The 16,924-nt window shown below is 39.7% G+C and overlaps 1 protein-coding gene across 1 annotated transcript in view; it reads left to right on the forward strand.

Moving 5' to 3' along the window:
• Positions 1-13,531, forward strand: part of LOC116335826 (disks large-associated protein 1-like) — an 81,917-nt gene extending 68,386 nt beyond the window's left edge. Inside the window, exons 11-14 of the mRNA XM_039602376.1 lie at positions 2,779-2,911; positions 6,495-6,586; positions 7,301-7,453; positions 13,307-13,531. Coding sequence (XP_039458310.1) covers positions 2,779-2,911; positions 6,495-6,586; positions 7,301-7,453; positions 13,307-13,531 — 603 coding nt within the window. The remainder of the gene's footprint in view (positions 1-2,778; positions 2,912-6,494; positions 6,587-7,300; positions 7,454-13,306) is intronic.
• Positions 13,532-16,924: the final 3,393 nt, after the last annotated feature.

A 16,924-nucleotide genomic window follows, 5' to 3' on the forward strand; every position in this document is an offset into this window, starting at 1 on the left:
AGGACAAAGACATGTTGTGGAGGAGAGCAAGAGATTAATAATAACTAATGATTAAACACAGAATTGTGTGCAAACACATAGTGAGTGAGAAAAGTTGAGCAAAGAAGAAATACTGAGTGCATCATGGGAAACCCTGAGCAGCCTACACCTATTGCACCATAACTCTAAAAAGGAAAGTTTTAAGCCTAATTGGAGTCTTTTAGATTGAATAGAATGAATAATTTATTCATGTTTAATCTGTTGATTTAACACACAGATCGATAAAGTTAATATTTTAATTAAACTTCAGTATTTTCTGGCTCAGACTGAGACTCATAGTGCTGCTGTTTAAATCTAAGGAGATTGCAAATTAGAGTTTTGAAACTTTAAACTTGATTGACAGATGGGCGCCCCTCCCTGCGCCTGGTTCTGCTGGATGTTTCTTATTGTTGAAATAGAATGTTTCCTTCTCACTGTCGCCACAGCGCTTGCTCATAGGAGGTCATATGACTGTTGGGTTTTTCTCTGTATGTATTATTGTAGGGTCTACCTTACAATATAAAGCGCCTTGAGGCGACTGTTGTTGTGATTTGGCGCTGTATAAATAAAATTGAATTGAATTGAATTGAATCCATTTAAACATTAAAGCTTACTGTCCCTTGGCTATGTGACAGTCTGCCAAGCTGTCCAGGGTGTACCCCACATCTCACCCTGCGCAGAAGAGAATGGATGGATGGAGCTTACTTTCCCACAGCCTTATAAAGGAGGCACAGAAATTACTTTAGTTTTTTGGCAGATCAAAGTAAAGTTAATTTAATTAAACAGGAATCTTTGGTCTTTGTTCTGTGTTTCCAGCAGTGTAAAAAAGATTCAACAGCAGATTACAATCAAGTACTCAATTCAATTCAGTTTTATTTATACCGCACCAAATCACAACGCCTCAAGGCGACGGTTGTTGTGGCAAAGGTTACAGCTAAGAATCTATATTTATTACTGATGTTTATCCGGGAAACACAAAGCATACTGAAAAACTTTTAAACTGTCCTACTCTCCCCACAGAAGAGCTTCCACAAAAGGTGAATTTATTCTTTATTCTGAAGGACTGATTGGTCAGTAGGTAGCTATTTCATACCTGTTGTTAATGGCAAGATTCTAGCAGGCAGGGCATACATTTAAATGGTAAATGGCCTGTATTTATATAGCGCTTTACTAGTCCCTAAGGACCTCAAAGCACTTTACATATCCAGTCATCAACCCATTCACACACTGGTGAGGGCAAGCTACATTGTAGCCACAGCCACCCTGGGGCACACTGACAGAGGAGAGGCTGCCGGACACTGGCGCCACCGGGCCCTCTGACCACCACCAGTAGGCAACGGGTGAAGTGTTTTGCCCAAGGACACAATGACCAAGACTGTCCAAGCCGGGGCTCGAACCGGCAACCTTCCGATTACAAGGCAAACTCCCAACTCTTGAGCCACAATCGCCCCCATAACCACGTGGCTAGGATATTATACAGAAACATCTGTAGATGTAGTACATCCGAGTATGGCCTGGAAGTCCTGAGGCCAAAATGGGATACGTCCCCCAGGGTGGTTGAGAATGACCGAGCTAGGATCCTGTGGGACTTCTAGATACGGATGGACAAACTGGTGATGATTAAGCCATCTGACATAGTGGTAGTGGACAAGCAGAGGAAGATGGCCATAGTGATAGTTGTATCTATACTAAGTGATAGCATTAGGAAGAAGGATCCTGAGAAGCTCGATACTAAATATCAAGGGCAGAGAGAAAAGCTAGAGAAGATGTGGCGGGTGAAGGCAACTGGAGTCCTCGTGGTAATCTTAGCACTTGAGGGAGTGACTGTGCTGTTATGGGGGCATGTCTGATGCAGGAGCGTTAACACCTTTCTTATATCACCACTCTGAAGACCGATGAGCGTTGTCAACAGGTTTACTGACATTCAAAAGGGTAAAACTAAAAACAAGACAAAAAGATACAGTCATGATATACATATGTGCAGCATAATATGCATTTATACACCATCCTGCTACTACATAGCATATGTCATATGTCTAATTATGTAAACTTGTACTATTGATGCTATCCAGAGGAACTCCAAAATCGCGGGTAACTAGCTTAACAAAAGGACTAGCTTTACAGCCAAATACTGCATTAGCGGGCAACATATTGCACAAAAACAGAGTTGCAACTTATACTTTAAGTACATACTGGTGATACAACCATAAACAGAAGATGTGGACAGTATTTTCTCCAACAGGACACCATAAACTGTGTGTTGATATGTTTCCCTTCTTTTTGCTCACTCGCTTTTCTTGACTGAGCGGACTTCCTGTTCAATAAAGTTTTTTCAAAATAAAGCCGTTTCTAAGTCCACTTACTTGGAGCAACCACAGAGGGTGCTGTAAACACATAATGAATAACAACTGACTGAGAATGATATTTTAGTGATACAACATTTTACAACTTTTAGTGATAACAGAACAGTGACCCCCAAACTGGGCGAGTGGGAAATTATTATTGTTTGGGTATTTCTTTGAGTATGTATGTAGATGCATTTTATTTAACATAACACATTAAAACAGCACAGAGTGCAGATACAGATGGGGGCAGCTTGGGTCTCAGGAACTTCCTCATGGCCAAGGCTAAATTATTGTGAAATGAATTACAATTAACTTATCAACCCCGAAGAAAGTACAATATACAGTTTCTGTAGTGAACATAAATTCCATGCAGGCTTGTCTCCAGTCTGTGATAGTTTCATTATTTAAATGGCAGGTGGTGCAGAGATCAGTTTGCCAGAGAGATGGACGGTGGTTTCTGAAGCTGCTGCAGGCTGAAACCGACCGCATGGAAGGCTGGTGTCGACAGATGGAACTCGACCAGCGAGAGAATGACCTGCCTGAAGACAGTACGTCTTTGTGTGCATGTGTGTTTGTGTGTTGTTGTTGTTCTTCATGTCAAAAAATCTCTCTCAGACCCCATCCTTCGTGTGTGTGTGTTTTCCTAACGCTTGGATCCTCTACCAGAGGTTTAGGAGGTAACATATAAATTTGATTGTTTCCTAGAATCTCATTCAATAAGTTGCGTTTGAGTAAACTGCTAATGAAATACAGTGGCTTGCAAAAGTATTCGGCCCCCTTGAACTTTCCCACATTTTGTCACATTACAGCCACAAACATGAATCAATGTTATTGGAATTCCAGGTGAAAGACCAATACAAAGTGGTGTACACGTGAGAAGTGGAACGAAAATCATACATGATTCCAAACATTTTTACAAATAAGTAACTGAAAAGTGGGGTGTGCGTAATTATTCAGCCCCTGAGTCAATACTTTGTAGAACCACCTTTGCTGCAATCCCAGCTGCCAGTCTTTTAGGGTATGTCTCTCACAGGCTTTGCACATCTAGAGACTGAAATCCTTGCCCATTCTTCTTTCAAAACAGCTCCACAACTGCTCTGTGACAGCCTCAGAGGTTGTCTAAGAGAATATTGGGAGCAACAACACCATGAAGTCCAAAGAACACACCAGACAGGTCAGGGATAAAGTTATTGAGAAATTTAAAGCAGGCTTAGGCTACAAAAAGATTTCCCAAGCCTTGAACATCCCACGGAGCACTGTTCAAGCCATCATTCAGAAATGGAAGGAGTATGGCACAACTGTAAACCTACCAAGACAAGGCCGTCCACCTAAACTCACAGGCCGAACAAGGAGAGCGCTGATCAGAAATGCAGCCAAGAGGCCCATGGTGACTCTGGACGAGCTGCAGAGATCTACAGCTCAGGTGGGGGAATCTGTCCATAGGACAACTATTAGTCGTGCACTGCACAAAGTTGGCCTTTATGGAAGAATGGCAAGAAGAAAACCATTGTTAACAGAAAACCATAAGAAGTCCCGTTTGCAGTTTGCCACAAGCCATGTGGGGGACACAGCAAACATGTGGAAGAAGGTGCTCTGGTCAGATGAGACCAAAATGGAACTGTTTGGCCTAAATGCAAAACGCTATGTGTGGCGGAAAACTACCACTGCACATCACTCTGAACACACCATCCCCACTGTCACATATGGTGGTGGCAGCATCTTGCTCTGGGGGTGCTTCTCTTCAGCAGGGACAGGGAAGCTGGTCAGAGTTGATGGGAAGATGGATGGAGCCAAATACAGGGCAATCTTGGAAGAAAACCTCTTGGAGTCTGCAAAGACTTGAGACTGGGGCGGAGGTTCACCTTCCAGCAGGACAACGACCCTAAATATAAAGCCAGGGCAACAATGGAATGGTTTAAAACAAAACATATCCATGTGTTAGAATGGCCCAGTCAAAGTCCAGATCTAAATCCAATCCAGAATCTGTGGCAAGATCTGAAAACTGCTGTTCACAAACGCTGTCCATCTAATCTGACTGAGCTGGAGCTGTTTTGCAAAGAAGAATGGGCAAGGATTTCAGTCTGTAGATGTGCAAAGCTGGTAGAGACATACCCTAAAAGACTGGCAGCTGGAATTGCAGCAAAAGGTGGTTCTACAAAGTATTGACTCAGGGGGCTGAATAATTACACACACCCCACTTTGCAGTTATTTATTTGTAAAAAATGTTTGGAATCATGTATGATTTCCGTTCCACTTCTCACGTGTACACCACTTTGTGTTGGTCTTTCACCTGGAATTCCAATAAAATTGATTCATGTTTGTGGCTGTAATGTGACAAAATGTGGAAAAGTTCAATACGAATACTTTTGCAAGCCACTGTACTACAAATACAGTGTATTACCTCCATTGTGATGATATATCAGTTCAATTAAATCTTATTTATATAGTGTGGAGAGTCTGCAACAGTTTGATAAGATTAGGCTTTCTGGAAAAGTACTTTTGCCCTCAGTGCTTGATAAATGGTAACATGACCAATGTAGCGAGTATATTTGGTCCTAAAGCTGAAGAAGGTCACTGCTGAAAAGATTGGCTGTTAACAAAGTGCTGTATGGAAGCATACTAATGGAAGGGAAAAGTCTGCTATCAAATGGTACACAAGTAACAAAGACATCTGCAGCCTTAGGAAGATTGCCAAGAAAAGTGTCAATGACTTGGGAGAGATTCACAAGAAGTGGACTGAGGTTGCTTAATAACAGCTTAATAGTGTTCGTAATAAGCAAGTTTCAGTTTCAACTGTGAAGAGAAGAATCCGAGCTGCAGGTTTAACAGGACGAGTTGCAGCAAGAAAGCCATCACTAAGACGTCAGAATATGACAAAGAGACTTGCCTGGGCCATGAAACACTGCTATTACACTACTGAAGACTGGATGAAGGTATTATGGAGTGATGAAGCAAAATTTGAAATCTTCGGTTCACCACACAGGATCTTTGTACGCCAACAAGGTGAAAGGATGGTTCCACAGTGTGTGGCATCAACTGTCAAACATGGAGGAGGAAGTGTGATGGTCTGGGCCTGTTTTGCTGGATCCAGGGTCGGCAGCTTGTACAGAGTGAGAGGCTCCCTGAACCAAAACAGCTACCACAGCATTCTGCAGCACCATGCAGTACCCTCTGGTATGCACCTAGTTGGTCAGGGGTTCATCCTACAGCAAGATAATGACCCCAAACAGTCCAAGCTATGCCAGGGCTACCTCAGGAAAAAAGAACAAGATGGTGAGCTTGAAAACATGGAGTGTCCAGCACAGTCTCCAGACTTAAACCCCATTGAGCTGGTTTGGGATGAACTGGACAGAAGAGTGAAAGCAAAGCAACCTACAAGGTCCACATTTATGGGAACTTCTGCTACAGATATGGGAAGAACTTTCTGAAGAATATTTGATTTCTGTTGCAGAAAGAATGCCACGGGTGTGTACAGCTGTTATATCTACTAAAGGTGCCTACTTTGATGAGTTAAAAGTTTAGAATACACTTTGATCTATAAATGATTTCATGATTTATTTTTTAACTCAAATTCCTTATTTGTGATATGCTTTCATTTCAGAGTGCAATGAGACATTAAACTGCATAATTTACAATAAAAAAACTGGAAAAGTATTCCAAAACCTTTGACCGGTAGTGTATTGTATATATGTTATAATTATTATAGTTATTGTTAGCCATTGATGCAATGACTATATTGTACTTTGTGTGTAATGAATGTAGTTTATGTGACAGTTTACTTTTCTGCATTAAAATCAGAAAAATAAGAATGGTTCTAAGATATTCTAATTTTACACTACTGTAAATAATAATATAGTCCTCAGGATTGTGTGTGACCAGGTAGTCAGCTCTGGTATATAAAACAAATTCAAATAGTCATAAAATTAAGCATCAAGAGCATCAAGAGCAATGGCATTTAATGGGACAGGGTTACACCCACATTCAGAGTAGGTTCAAATGTTGCCAAGCTCTCAGAATAGCTCCTGAGGGTTAAATAAATTTGTTAGTTGCCAATCAATAATGTATGTGCATGTTAAGAACAGATCAATGTCTAGAAGAGTCTCTTTCTAAGCTCTGTGTCTGTGCTTATAGTCCTAGAGAAGATGAGAAGTGCAATGGGAAGTGCTCAGCTTCTGATGTCCCAGAAGTTTGAACAGTTCAGGGAGCTGTGTGAGGAGAACCTGGTGAGTCTGAACCAGTGGAAAGAATTTTGTGTTTCTGTGTAGCAGACTTGAGCCTAACTAAATTTTTTTAAAAATATATATTTCATTTCTTCCTTTTCCTTTTAGTGGGCTTTTTAATTTCAATTTTTCCAATATTTTGCTTGTGTTTTCTAATGTTTAACCTTTTAAATTGTTTCATTTACTGAAGAAAGAAACCTTTACTTTGATTATACAGTAAATATTTGATTGACTGATCAACTGAATGTAACAAAATATTAGTAATGGCAAATGGTAATTAATGCCAAGCTTATCATGCAAAATGTCATCATATATTTCTATAACTGCATACGAGTGTCTTTTAATATTTCAAGTCAAGTCAAGTAGTGTTCTATTCTCAACCCAACAATATATGCTCAAGTATGCAGTGCGACGAAATATCGTCCTCCTGGATCAAAGGTGCAAAGTGTAAAAATAATAAAATAAAAATGAAAAAATTCAAATATACATATATACAACCATACAGAAATAAGATAAACTAAGAATAAGTACAGCAGTGCTGTACTTGAATAGAAATACAGTAAGAATAGAAAAGAATAAATACAATACACAGACAGAATTCACAGACATGAAGTTTTTTGAGATACTGTACAAAGTTGAACATGAGAGTGTGTATAACAACTTTTTATTCATTTTCTTGTTTTTTTTTCTATTCTTCCTACTTACCTACTGTCATAGAACCCCAAAGCCCACCCTCGTCCAGTAGCCTCAGATCTGGCCGGTTTTTGGGATATGCTTCAGTTGTCAATCGAGAACATAAGCCTCAAATTTGACGAGCTTCACCAGCTCAGAGCCAACAACTGGCGGCCCTTGGATCCCCCAGACAGAAAGGTACACCCACAAACTTCCATCATCCATTGGCTACATGAATGTTGATCCAGCTCTTTCACTGCATTACTTGCCAAAAGATGACCTCTGTCGGTTGTATACACAGAGATATGTTGCTCCTTCAAACCTTTTTAAGCATTCACTGCTGACACATTAGAGGTCAAAGATTCCTTCTCAAAACTTTCCTAAAACTAATATGTGTAGCTACACATCATGATTTTCACTTTTTTGTAGAGGACAATTGTCTTTAAAGAAATTCCAATAATAATAATAATAATAATAATAATGCATTTATTATATTTATTTATATATTTAAATACTGTTTAAGTCAGTTATACACAAGTTCAGTTGATATATACACAATACACTAGACTTGACATGATACCTGCATTTAATTAAAATAATTAACCTTAAACTAAGTGGAAATATTGAAAATAAAGGTTTAAGTCATGACAGAACAGAATCTTAGAGCAAGCAGTTTTCCATAACTCTCAAATGACTGAAAGCTACAGATAACCTTCTAGTGACATGCCTCTGTTATAGCCTAAATCAAACCTCATGTGACTCTGTCAGACTTCATATCCGACTTAATGATTAAAAACAAAACAAAAAAAAAAAAAACCTTGGTTCACTGCTTTGACGTCAGAGAAAAGTAAGCAACACTAAAACAAGTGTCTTCCCCAGGACTGTATACAGAAAAAATCATCTGGATCTATGACAGAACAGTCCTTTTTATTGTCATGTTCTGTAAAAAAAAAAAATTAAAAAAAATGGTGTGATTATATGATTGTTGAAGATCCAAAAATTTAAATATTGCTGAATCTGTTTGTTTTAAGCATCTAACTGTTGAACTCACAAGGGTCTCTGCATCAGCACTTTCAGTGGCTCTGAGTGTGATGATGTCAGACTGCTTAGTGACATAAATGTGCCTGCAAAGTTGTTGGAAGGCTTAAAAACTGAACATGAGCAAACACAGTCAGAGTCACAGTCAAAAAAATATTCAGTGTGACAATCAGAATGTGTTTCAGGATGTGTTTCTTATACTTGATTTAATCTGTCCAGGATTACAAGGTTGCAAAATGAAAGCATGTTGCCTTTTTTAATAGTTACTATTAAACAAACTGTTCATTTTAAAGTCCTTGTTCATGTGTGTTCTTAAGCCCCTCTCAGACGGGCATCCACTGATGTTAATCGTATGACATGTTAATATGTTTGATCGTGAGTCAGAAAAGAAACCAGTCCATTTATTTCATATATGTTTACCAACCAATTTATTAGGTATACTTGTTTAACTCCTTGCAAATATCTAACCAGATAATAACATAGGAGCAACTCAGTTCATGTAGACATGATCAAGATGTCCTGCTGAGCATCAGAATGTGGACGAAAGGTGATTTGAATGTATTCTCAAATGGCCTCTGCAGTCACCAGATCTCAATCTACTAGAGCACATATAGGATGTGGTAGAATGGGACCCACATACGGAATGTTTCCGGCAACTTGTTGAATCTATGCCATGAAGAATTGAGGGAATTCTGAAGGCAACAGAGAGTCCAACCTGGAACCTACACATAAAATAGCCAGTGTACAAATCGCAAATTGCATTCGTACTAGTTATGAAGTTATAAGTTATGCTGACAGTCTCACACCTTTAACTCAGATGTAAGGTGGGCCTACACTAATGTTTCACTGTTAGCAGAATAAAATGAATACAGCCTTTGAGTGTCAGATTCATCCATCACTGTGTGCAGTGAAGGCAGCAGTAGGGGAAATAGGAATACTTTGGATGGTGACCTACTTTGGAACATCCCGTAAGGTTCACAGGTTGTGTAAGGTTGTTTCTGTGTAGAGATTGTCTAAATAATAATAACAGCATAATTACTGCACTTTCACCAAAGAGTGTAGGTGTGGAATTATTTTTGCAATCACTCTGGTACCATTTTTTTGCTTTTCCTTGTTTACAAAAAGTGAGGAAAAGTAAGGAAAAGATCATGGTTTTGTTATATGACGGCTGTGTGCAGGCAGGAAAAGGACCCAAAGTGCAGACTCCGGAGACAAACGTGAACTTAAACAGCTTTAATGCTGAACTCAAAAAAGGGTAATGAAACTTCCAAAGTACAAACATTAACACAGGCCGGAAAACAAAACACACACAGCACGAGTGAGGGTAGATAAGAGTAGATCACGACAATGACAAACTGAAACACAGGGCTTAAATACATAGAGGGAGCAATCAGGGAATGGGCAACAGGAGGGAAACACAGCTGGGGCAAATCAGGACTAACGAGACAAGGAAAGCAAAACCAGATACACTAACATGAAACACGGACTTTCAAAGTAAAACAGGAAACATAACACAGAGACACGAACTTAACAAGGGGATACCGCTGACAGGGGAGACAGAGCAACTATAGAACACAGAGACATAAACCATAAAACAGAACTCTAAGAAAGAAACCAAAGACTAGAAATGATAAATAATATAATAAACTCAAAACCCTGGGTCAACGACCCAGGCATCCTAACAGGTTTGGCTTAAAATCTCTATCCATGCAAAGCTGGCAGGGTGACGAGTCATGTCCTAACAAAAATCACAAAAAACAAAAGCATCTGACAATTTTACCCCCCTCCCCACTTGAAAAAAACAAAACAAAAAACTTTTATCATTAATGTGAATGACAGCTGAGGTTTCTGTGGTTATACAGATACTGTTGCCTGTGTATATGTGTGAGTGGATCTGTAAATATTTCAGATGTTCAGCAGTATCTACTGTGGCATCATTGTGAATATTAACTGGCTTTTTCATTTGCTCTCATTGTTGTCTTTTTCTTTCTTGTGTGTTTTTTGTGTGTGTGTTGACAGTGAAGGTGCTTGCAAACATCAGTCAACATAAGAGCAATGCCAACAGCACAAGGCCTTGACCCCTCTGGGCCTCCTAGGATTCATCATGTCTGTCTTTCCATCCATCTATCCATACTGCTCTCTGCTCCTGCTTCCTTCTTTCACTTACAGCCACCTTACTGTCTGTGGCTTTTTGCTTTATTTGTTGTGTGGCTAAAACATTTTACAGGACATCAAACTGCTACACACCAGTTCACAGTAGGTGCATTTATAAGGATTTGCAAAAGAAGTTACAAAATAGGGAAAATGAAGCTCAGGTTAACCCTTTATGATTGAAGTATAATTCAAATATTTTTTTTTCAAATGTACACAGCAAGTTTTCTCATTCTTCTGTTACTTAAATCAATAATAGATTTTTGTTTGCATATTTTTCCATTTAGTTAGTACAGTCCCGATCAAAAGTTAAAGACCACTTGAGAAATGGCCAAAAATCATATTTTGCATGGTTGGATCTTAACAAGGTTCCAAGTAGAGCTTCAACATGCAACAAGAAGAAATGGGAGTGAGCAAAACATTTTCTGAGCATGAAATTTATTGAAAACAACACTTAAACTGAAACAGGCTGTTTTAGAGCTGATCAAAAGTTTAGGACCATACCTCCAAAAAACCTGTAAGCTCCCCCAAAACAGAAATCAAAGTTCCAAACCTGAACTCTGTAATGAGTAGCTCCACCGTTATTGTTGAGCACTTCAAAAATTGTTGCAGCATGCTTGATGCAAGCTTTTCCATGAGGTGAGTGGGAACTTTTCTCCAAGTGGTGAAGACGGCCGCATGAAGGGCATCTACTGTTCTCAATTGGATTTGGATCAGGGGAACATGCAGGATGGTCCAAAAGGGTGAGGTTATTCTCCTGGAAGAAGTCCCTTGTCCTGCGGGCATTGTGTACTGTAGCGTTGTCCTTTTGAAAAACCCAGTCGTTACCACACAGACGAGGGCCCTCAGTCATGAGGGATGCTCTCTGCAACATCTGGACATAGCCAGTGGCCGTTTGACACCCCTGCACCCCTGAAGCTCCATTGTTCCACTGAAGGAAAAGCACCCCAGACCATTATGGCGCCGCCTCCACTGTGGCGTGTAGAAAACATCTCAGGTGGGATCTGCTTGTCGTGCCAGTAAAGTTGGAAACCATCAGGACCATCAAGGTTACATTTTTTCTCATCAGAGAATAAAATTTGCTTCCACCTTTCAATGTCCCATGTTTGGTGCTGTCTTGCAAAGTTCAAACGGTCAGTTCTGTGGTGTTCAAGGAGACGAGGCCTTTTTTTGTTTTTGAAGCCCTTCAGTCTCAGATGCCGTCTGATGGTTATGGGCTGCAGTCGGCACCAGTAACGGCTTTAATTTAGGTTGAGGATCGTCCAGTGCCTTGATGGCCAATTATATCCTGCGGCTCAGTGCTGAGACATTTTTTGGGGTCTTCCACTTGACTTTTTTGTTCCATAACCCCCACGATCATTTAAGAAATTCCAAATGACTGTTTTACTGCGTCCCACCTCACCAGCGATCGCACGCTGTGAGAGACCCTGCTTATGCAGTTCAACAACCCAACCATGTTCAAAAAGGGAACGTTTTTTGCCTTTGCCATCAGAACGTCATGACAGCGTGACTACCTGACAGAAAATGACAGTGAATCCACATTTTTGCACAGGTTTGACCTTTTAAAGGCGTGTGGTCCTAAACTTTTGATCAGACCTCACGCCGAACGAAGCTTTTGACCTTTAGTTACCTGGGCGAGCTTCAGCTCTTTTATAATCACAGAACTGCAATGTGTGTATAAAGATATAAAAATATAAAAATGGTTATAACTGCACCTGCAATAAAGGTTAATATGGTGTCAGTCTGTTCAAATGTCTCAATGCCGTCTTAAAGCTATATGTGATATTATTAATGCGATGCTAATGCTGCAGATTATATTGTAACAGTAAAACAATTTCTTTAATTCCACAGATCCAACCATCCAAATATGATTTTGGGCCATTTTTCAAGTGGTCTTTAACTTATGATCTGGACTTTATTTGTTCAGTCAAAGCTGCTTCAGCAACTTAGACTGGTACACAAGTAAGCGTACTTCATAAATCTTGTTTGATATTTTCCTTGAAATTTACTTGGCAGGAAATCAATTTTCTGTATTTAATTGTATCATTTCAATTATATGATTTTTGTAATTTAGCTAGCTTAAAGAGCAGCAATAATTTTACCAAAATTGTCAAAAGTTTTGTTTTTAGGCCCCTCTTCGGTTCATATTTTTATCAATTAAAACGACACGGTACTCGCATTTTAATAGCTGAGATCAGCAAGTGTAAAAATGAAGATAAACATTGGGTTGGAAAGTGTATTTGTAAAGGACTTTTCTAAACGAAGACGATACCAAGTGCTTTATAGGAGGCTCATTGTGTTTCTTGAGCCAGACTTTGGGTGTCCCTGAATACAGTATTAACTTAACTGCCAGACTGAAGAGCAGAGCTATAAAATCATTCTTTCAGGACATTTATTGTGTCATAGAATGGAATCTAAATATTTAATAAATTTGAGCTGTATCAGTCCTGCGAAGAAATAAAGAAAATGGCATATGTGCAGGAACAGACCTTGTCACAGGATAGATAGAAAAGATGCATGCACACAGATAAAAGGACCCTTTCTCACTTGAAAATATCTATCTTACAATCATGCCAAAGCCTTGTTTGTTCAGACAAATACATCTGTCTCTGTCAGAGGTATGACTTCAGCTGTCTTCAAGCATATAGATTGTTACACAGCAACCAAAAAACCTTATTTGAAAGAGAAAATGGAAAGATTCTGATAATCAGTGGGTGACTCACTACATAGATACAGAATTCTACAGAATGGAACTCATCTTAAGTCATTTTCATTCCTAGGGATACATTAGCACACACACACAAATAAGTATGTCTTTTTCCTGAAATGTTCTGCCCTTCCCTCTTACCATCCCCCTCCCAGGAGAGGCGGCTCCCACCTCCAGTGCCAAAAAAGCCACCCAAGGGCCCCCAACATCATCCCCCGCTGGCCAGAGACCGCTCACTGGAAAGCTCAGAGAAACAGCGGCAGGAGGCCAGGAAGCGCCTGTTGGCCGCCAAGAGAGCGGCATCTGTACGACAAAACTCAGCTACAGAGAGCGCTGACAGCATCGAGATCTACATCCCCGAGGCTCAGACAAGGCTATGAGGACACTGCCAGAGCCACATAGGGTTGACACGCAGTACACACCATTCACACAACAAATGTATGGTTGTCCACACAAAGGCAAATGGGTTTCACCACATCTGGATATATTATTTCATTATGCACAATGCACTCTGAAGATAAATAGAGCTGGAACATTGATGGAACATGTGCCCTTTCCCAATGCTCACCTGTCTCCTGACTGATTTAGTTACCTGTAAATGTAACCATGCTTCCTCTTGATCCAAACTCAGGATCCACATGGTCCAAACTTGGTCATGTTTAAACATTCTGTAGAGCAGCAACATGGCAGACACCCCAAAGCTGGTTTTAAAATTTCAGTTTATATTCATCAGTTTTCACAGAGTGAGTGTGTAGTAGGGAACACTCTCCTGACTGGAGTTTACAGGTGTGATTTATCTCATGATCAGGTGTTGAACCATAACACTAGTTTGACTTAACAAGTTTACATATCTACAGAGGAAGCAGGTCTTCTTCCACAGGGTATAGCACGTTCATGGACTGTCTATAAATGAGTGGCTGTGCTTTCCAGGTCACAAAAATGAAATCAGCCAACCTAATCTTTAGCTCCAATAGACTCGTGTTCAAAAAGTGTCAACTCCTCTCATTAAATCCCTTAAATAAATTTCTCCAAAAGTTATTGTGGTATATTAGCTCATTTTATCACTTTTGAAAGGACTTGCTGAATCAGGTAGTTCATATTAGGCCTCACACAGACACTTGCTCAAATACAGTCACTCCTGACTCCAAAGTAACAAAGGTGGTGATTGGTCTCATAAGGGTAGCCCAAAATCCAGTGGGTGAAGTCACTGTGGTTATGTCAGTTTGTTGCCATGTTGCCATAGTAACCCAGAACAGAAAAACTCATTCCAGCACCTTTTATGTTTTTTACTTATGTTTTTGTAGCCTCTGTAGATCCCATACAGGAGACGGGAAGGCATGGGGTCAGATGCCTGAAATCTGGACCACTAAATGGTGACGCTATGAAATCCAAACGTTCATTCTTTTAATTGTTTAGGGTTATCAGCTGAACAGATTTGGTCAGATCATACAGGTGTCTTTTAAATGCCTTTTTAACTTGTACAAATGTGTACTGCACAGAAGTGATGGACAATCTTACATATGCACACAGAAGTAATAATAATCTTGTGTGACATGAAAATACTTCACATGCCACTCGCACATAATGAACACATGAGTGCTCACAGGCAATTTCTTTGGTCTTGTGGCTGAATGAACACAGCAGGCTGGTCTGGTATAAAAACACTCCCCCCTCTGGAGAATGCCATAATCACGATTGTTCATCTTCCTCTAAACCTCCACGTAATTAGCAACTAGTATTTTCTTCCTCTAGATGAACCCTATTAAAAATGACTGAAATGTTTTAAGAAGATCTCTGTTGTTTTGCAAATTTCAATACAATGTTATAGTTTGGACATCATTCTGTGGACAAAGTAGCAGTTTAACAGCTCCACTACTAGTCAGAGACACTGCTAACACAAGCCTTCAGACAATTTAACTGGAATTTTTCCATATTTGAGTTGTTTCAAGCCTGTCTGACATGGTTGCTCTGTCTCTGCAGTTCAGTGCTGTGCTGACCAAAACGACAAAAAAATAAACTTATAAATAAACAGAATTTTATTTTAATGCTACTTGTGTAAGCAGAAAGCCTTCACATGAATTATTAAGTGCTCGTACTGTCAGAAAGGCTGCAGTGTGTCATAAAAGTGTTTGTATCACCACCTGTGCACAGGTTTAGAAATTCTCCCTTTCTTTGGTTTGACTTTAGTTTGTTTCTCCTTGTTGGCTTTCAAGGTGATTTGCCTTTTACGGGGTACATTTATACTGAAACAGTGTTGGGGATAGTGCATTGATGGTGCTGAGAGAGATACATACAGTTGTGGTCAGACGTTTACTTACACTCATCATGGGCATGAATATCATAGTAATTTGGAGCTTTTAATCATTTCTTTTCACTGTTCTTTTTCCAGGGTGGAATGCCTGTACCACATACATCTTTAATGGACTTAAAAAACAAGTTTGAGTTTATTTCGGATTTTCTTTAATCCACACAGGGTCAAAATGCAACCTCAAACATGTACTCCTACGTGTTATTTGGTTAAATGTCCCCTTAGCAAGCTGCATCTCGACCAGATGCTTTTGGTACTCATCAACAAGCTTCTGATATAATTTTGGCTGGATGTTTGAGTACTGTTCTTGGCAGAATTGAAAGAGTTCATTTAAATGAGTTAGTCAGTCAGTCAGTCCACACATTTACAATAGTGTTCGAGTCCAGGGATTTGGGAAGACCATTCCAGAATCTTAATGTTTTCCTGTTTTATCTATTCCAAAAAGTTTTGATTTGTGTTTGGGATCATTGTCTTTTTTCACCCATCTAGCTGTTGGTTCGAGTTGAAGTTGAAGGGTTTGGAGGTTGTCCTCCATTATTCCATCCAATTGGGCAATGTACCACTGGCAGCAAAACAGCCCCAGAGCATGATGCTGCCACCACCATGCTTAACAGCTGGTACAGTGTTATTAACGCTGCAAGCATCACCTTTACTCCTCCAAGCATAGCTCTTGTTATTGTGGCCAAATTGCTCAATTAATGTCTCCCTGGCCATAAAACGTTCACCAGAAGGTTTTCCATTTGGGCAGCTGCAAATTTCAATCAAGCTTGAAGGTTTCAATTTTGGAGTGTAGACTTTTTTCTTGGTCTAGTTTACAGCTCATGGCAGGCTTGAGCCTTAGTGGTTCCTGGGTTGTTCCTGAACATCCTGAGTAAGTTCCTCTCATTTGAGGGTGAAGGTGGTAACACATCTGAATAACTTGTACTCATGTACAGTTGTTTGAACTGATGATTTGGAAACTTATTGGTTTAGAAATGGCTTTAACAGATCTTCCAACTTGTATGAATTTATAATTCTCCTTAGATCTTCACTGAGTTCCTTAGACTTTACCATTGCTCTGACTATTCATCAATCCAGTGAGTGCTGGAAAATCATTTTTATGCTTCAAAGAACAACTACCACTTGCTGTCAGTCATGATCACTAATGAGAAATTGATATGTAAATGGACAGGTTCTTATATAGCACTTTTCTACTCTACTTGAACACTTAAAGCACTTTATACGACTTGCCACATCATCTACATCTACATACAAGTGATTTCTATGTTACATTCATACACACATCAGACAGCATCAGACGGCATCCTGCCCAAGGATACTTAGGCATGAGACTGGAGTAGCCAGGGATTGAACCACCAACCTTCCAATCAGTACCATGACCCTGCCTGGATTAGAGAAAACAAAAAATCAAAATAAATTCAAACTTGTGCACTCAATTCGTTTTTTTTAGTTTTCTAAATTAATT

The sequence above is a fragment of the Oreochromis aureus genome, linkage group 18, assembly GCF_013358895.1.
Source record: "Oreochromis aureus strain Israel breed Guangdong linkage group 18, ZZ_aureus, whole genome shotgun sequence".
NCBI lineage: Eukaryota > Metazoa > Chordata > Actinopteri > Cichliformes > Cichlidae > Oreochromis > Oreochromis aureus.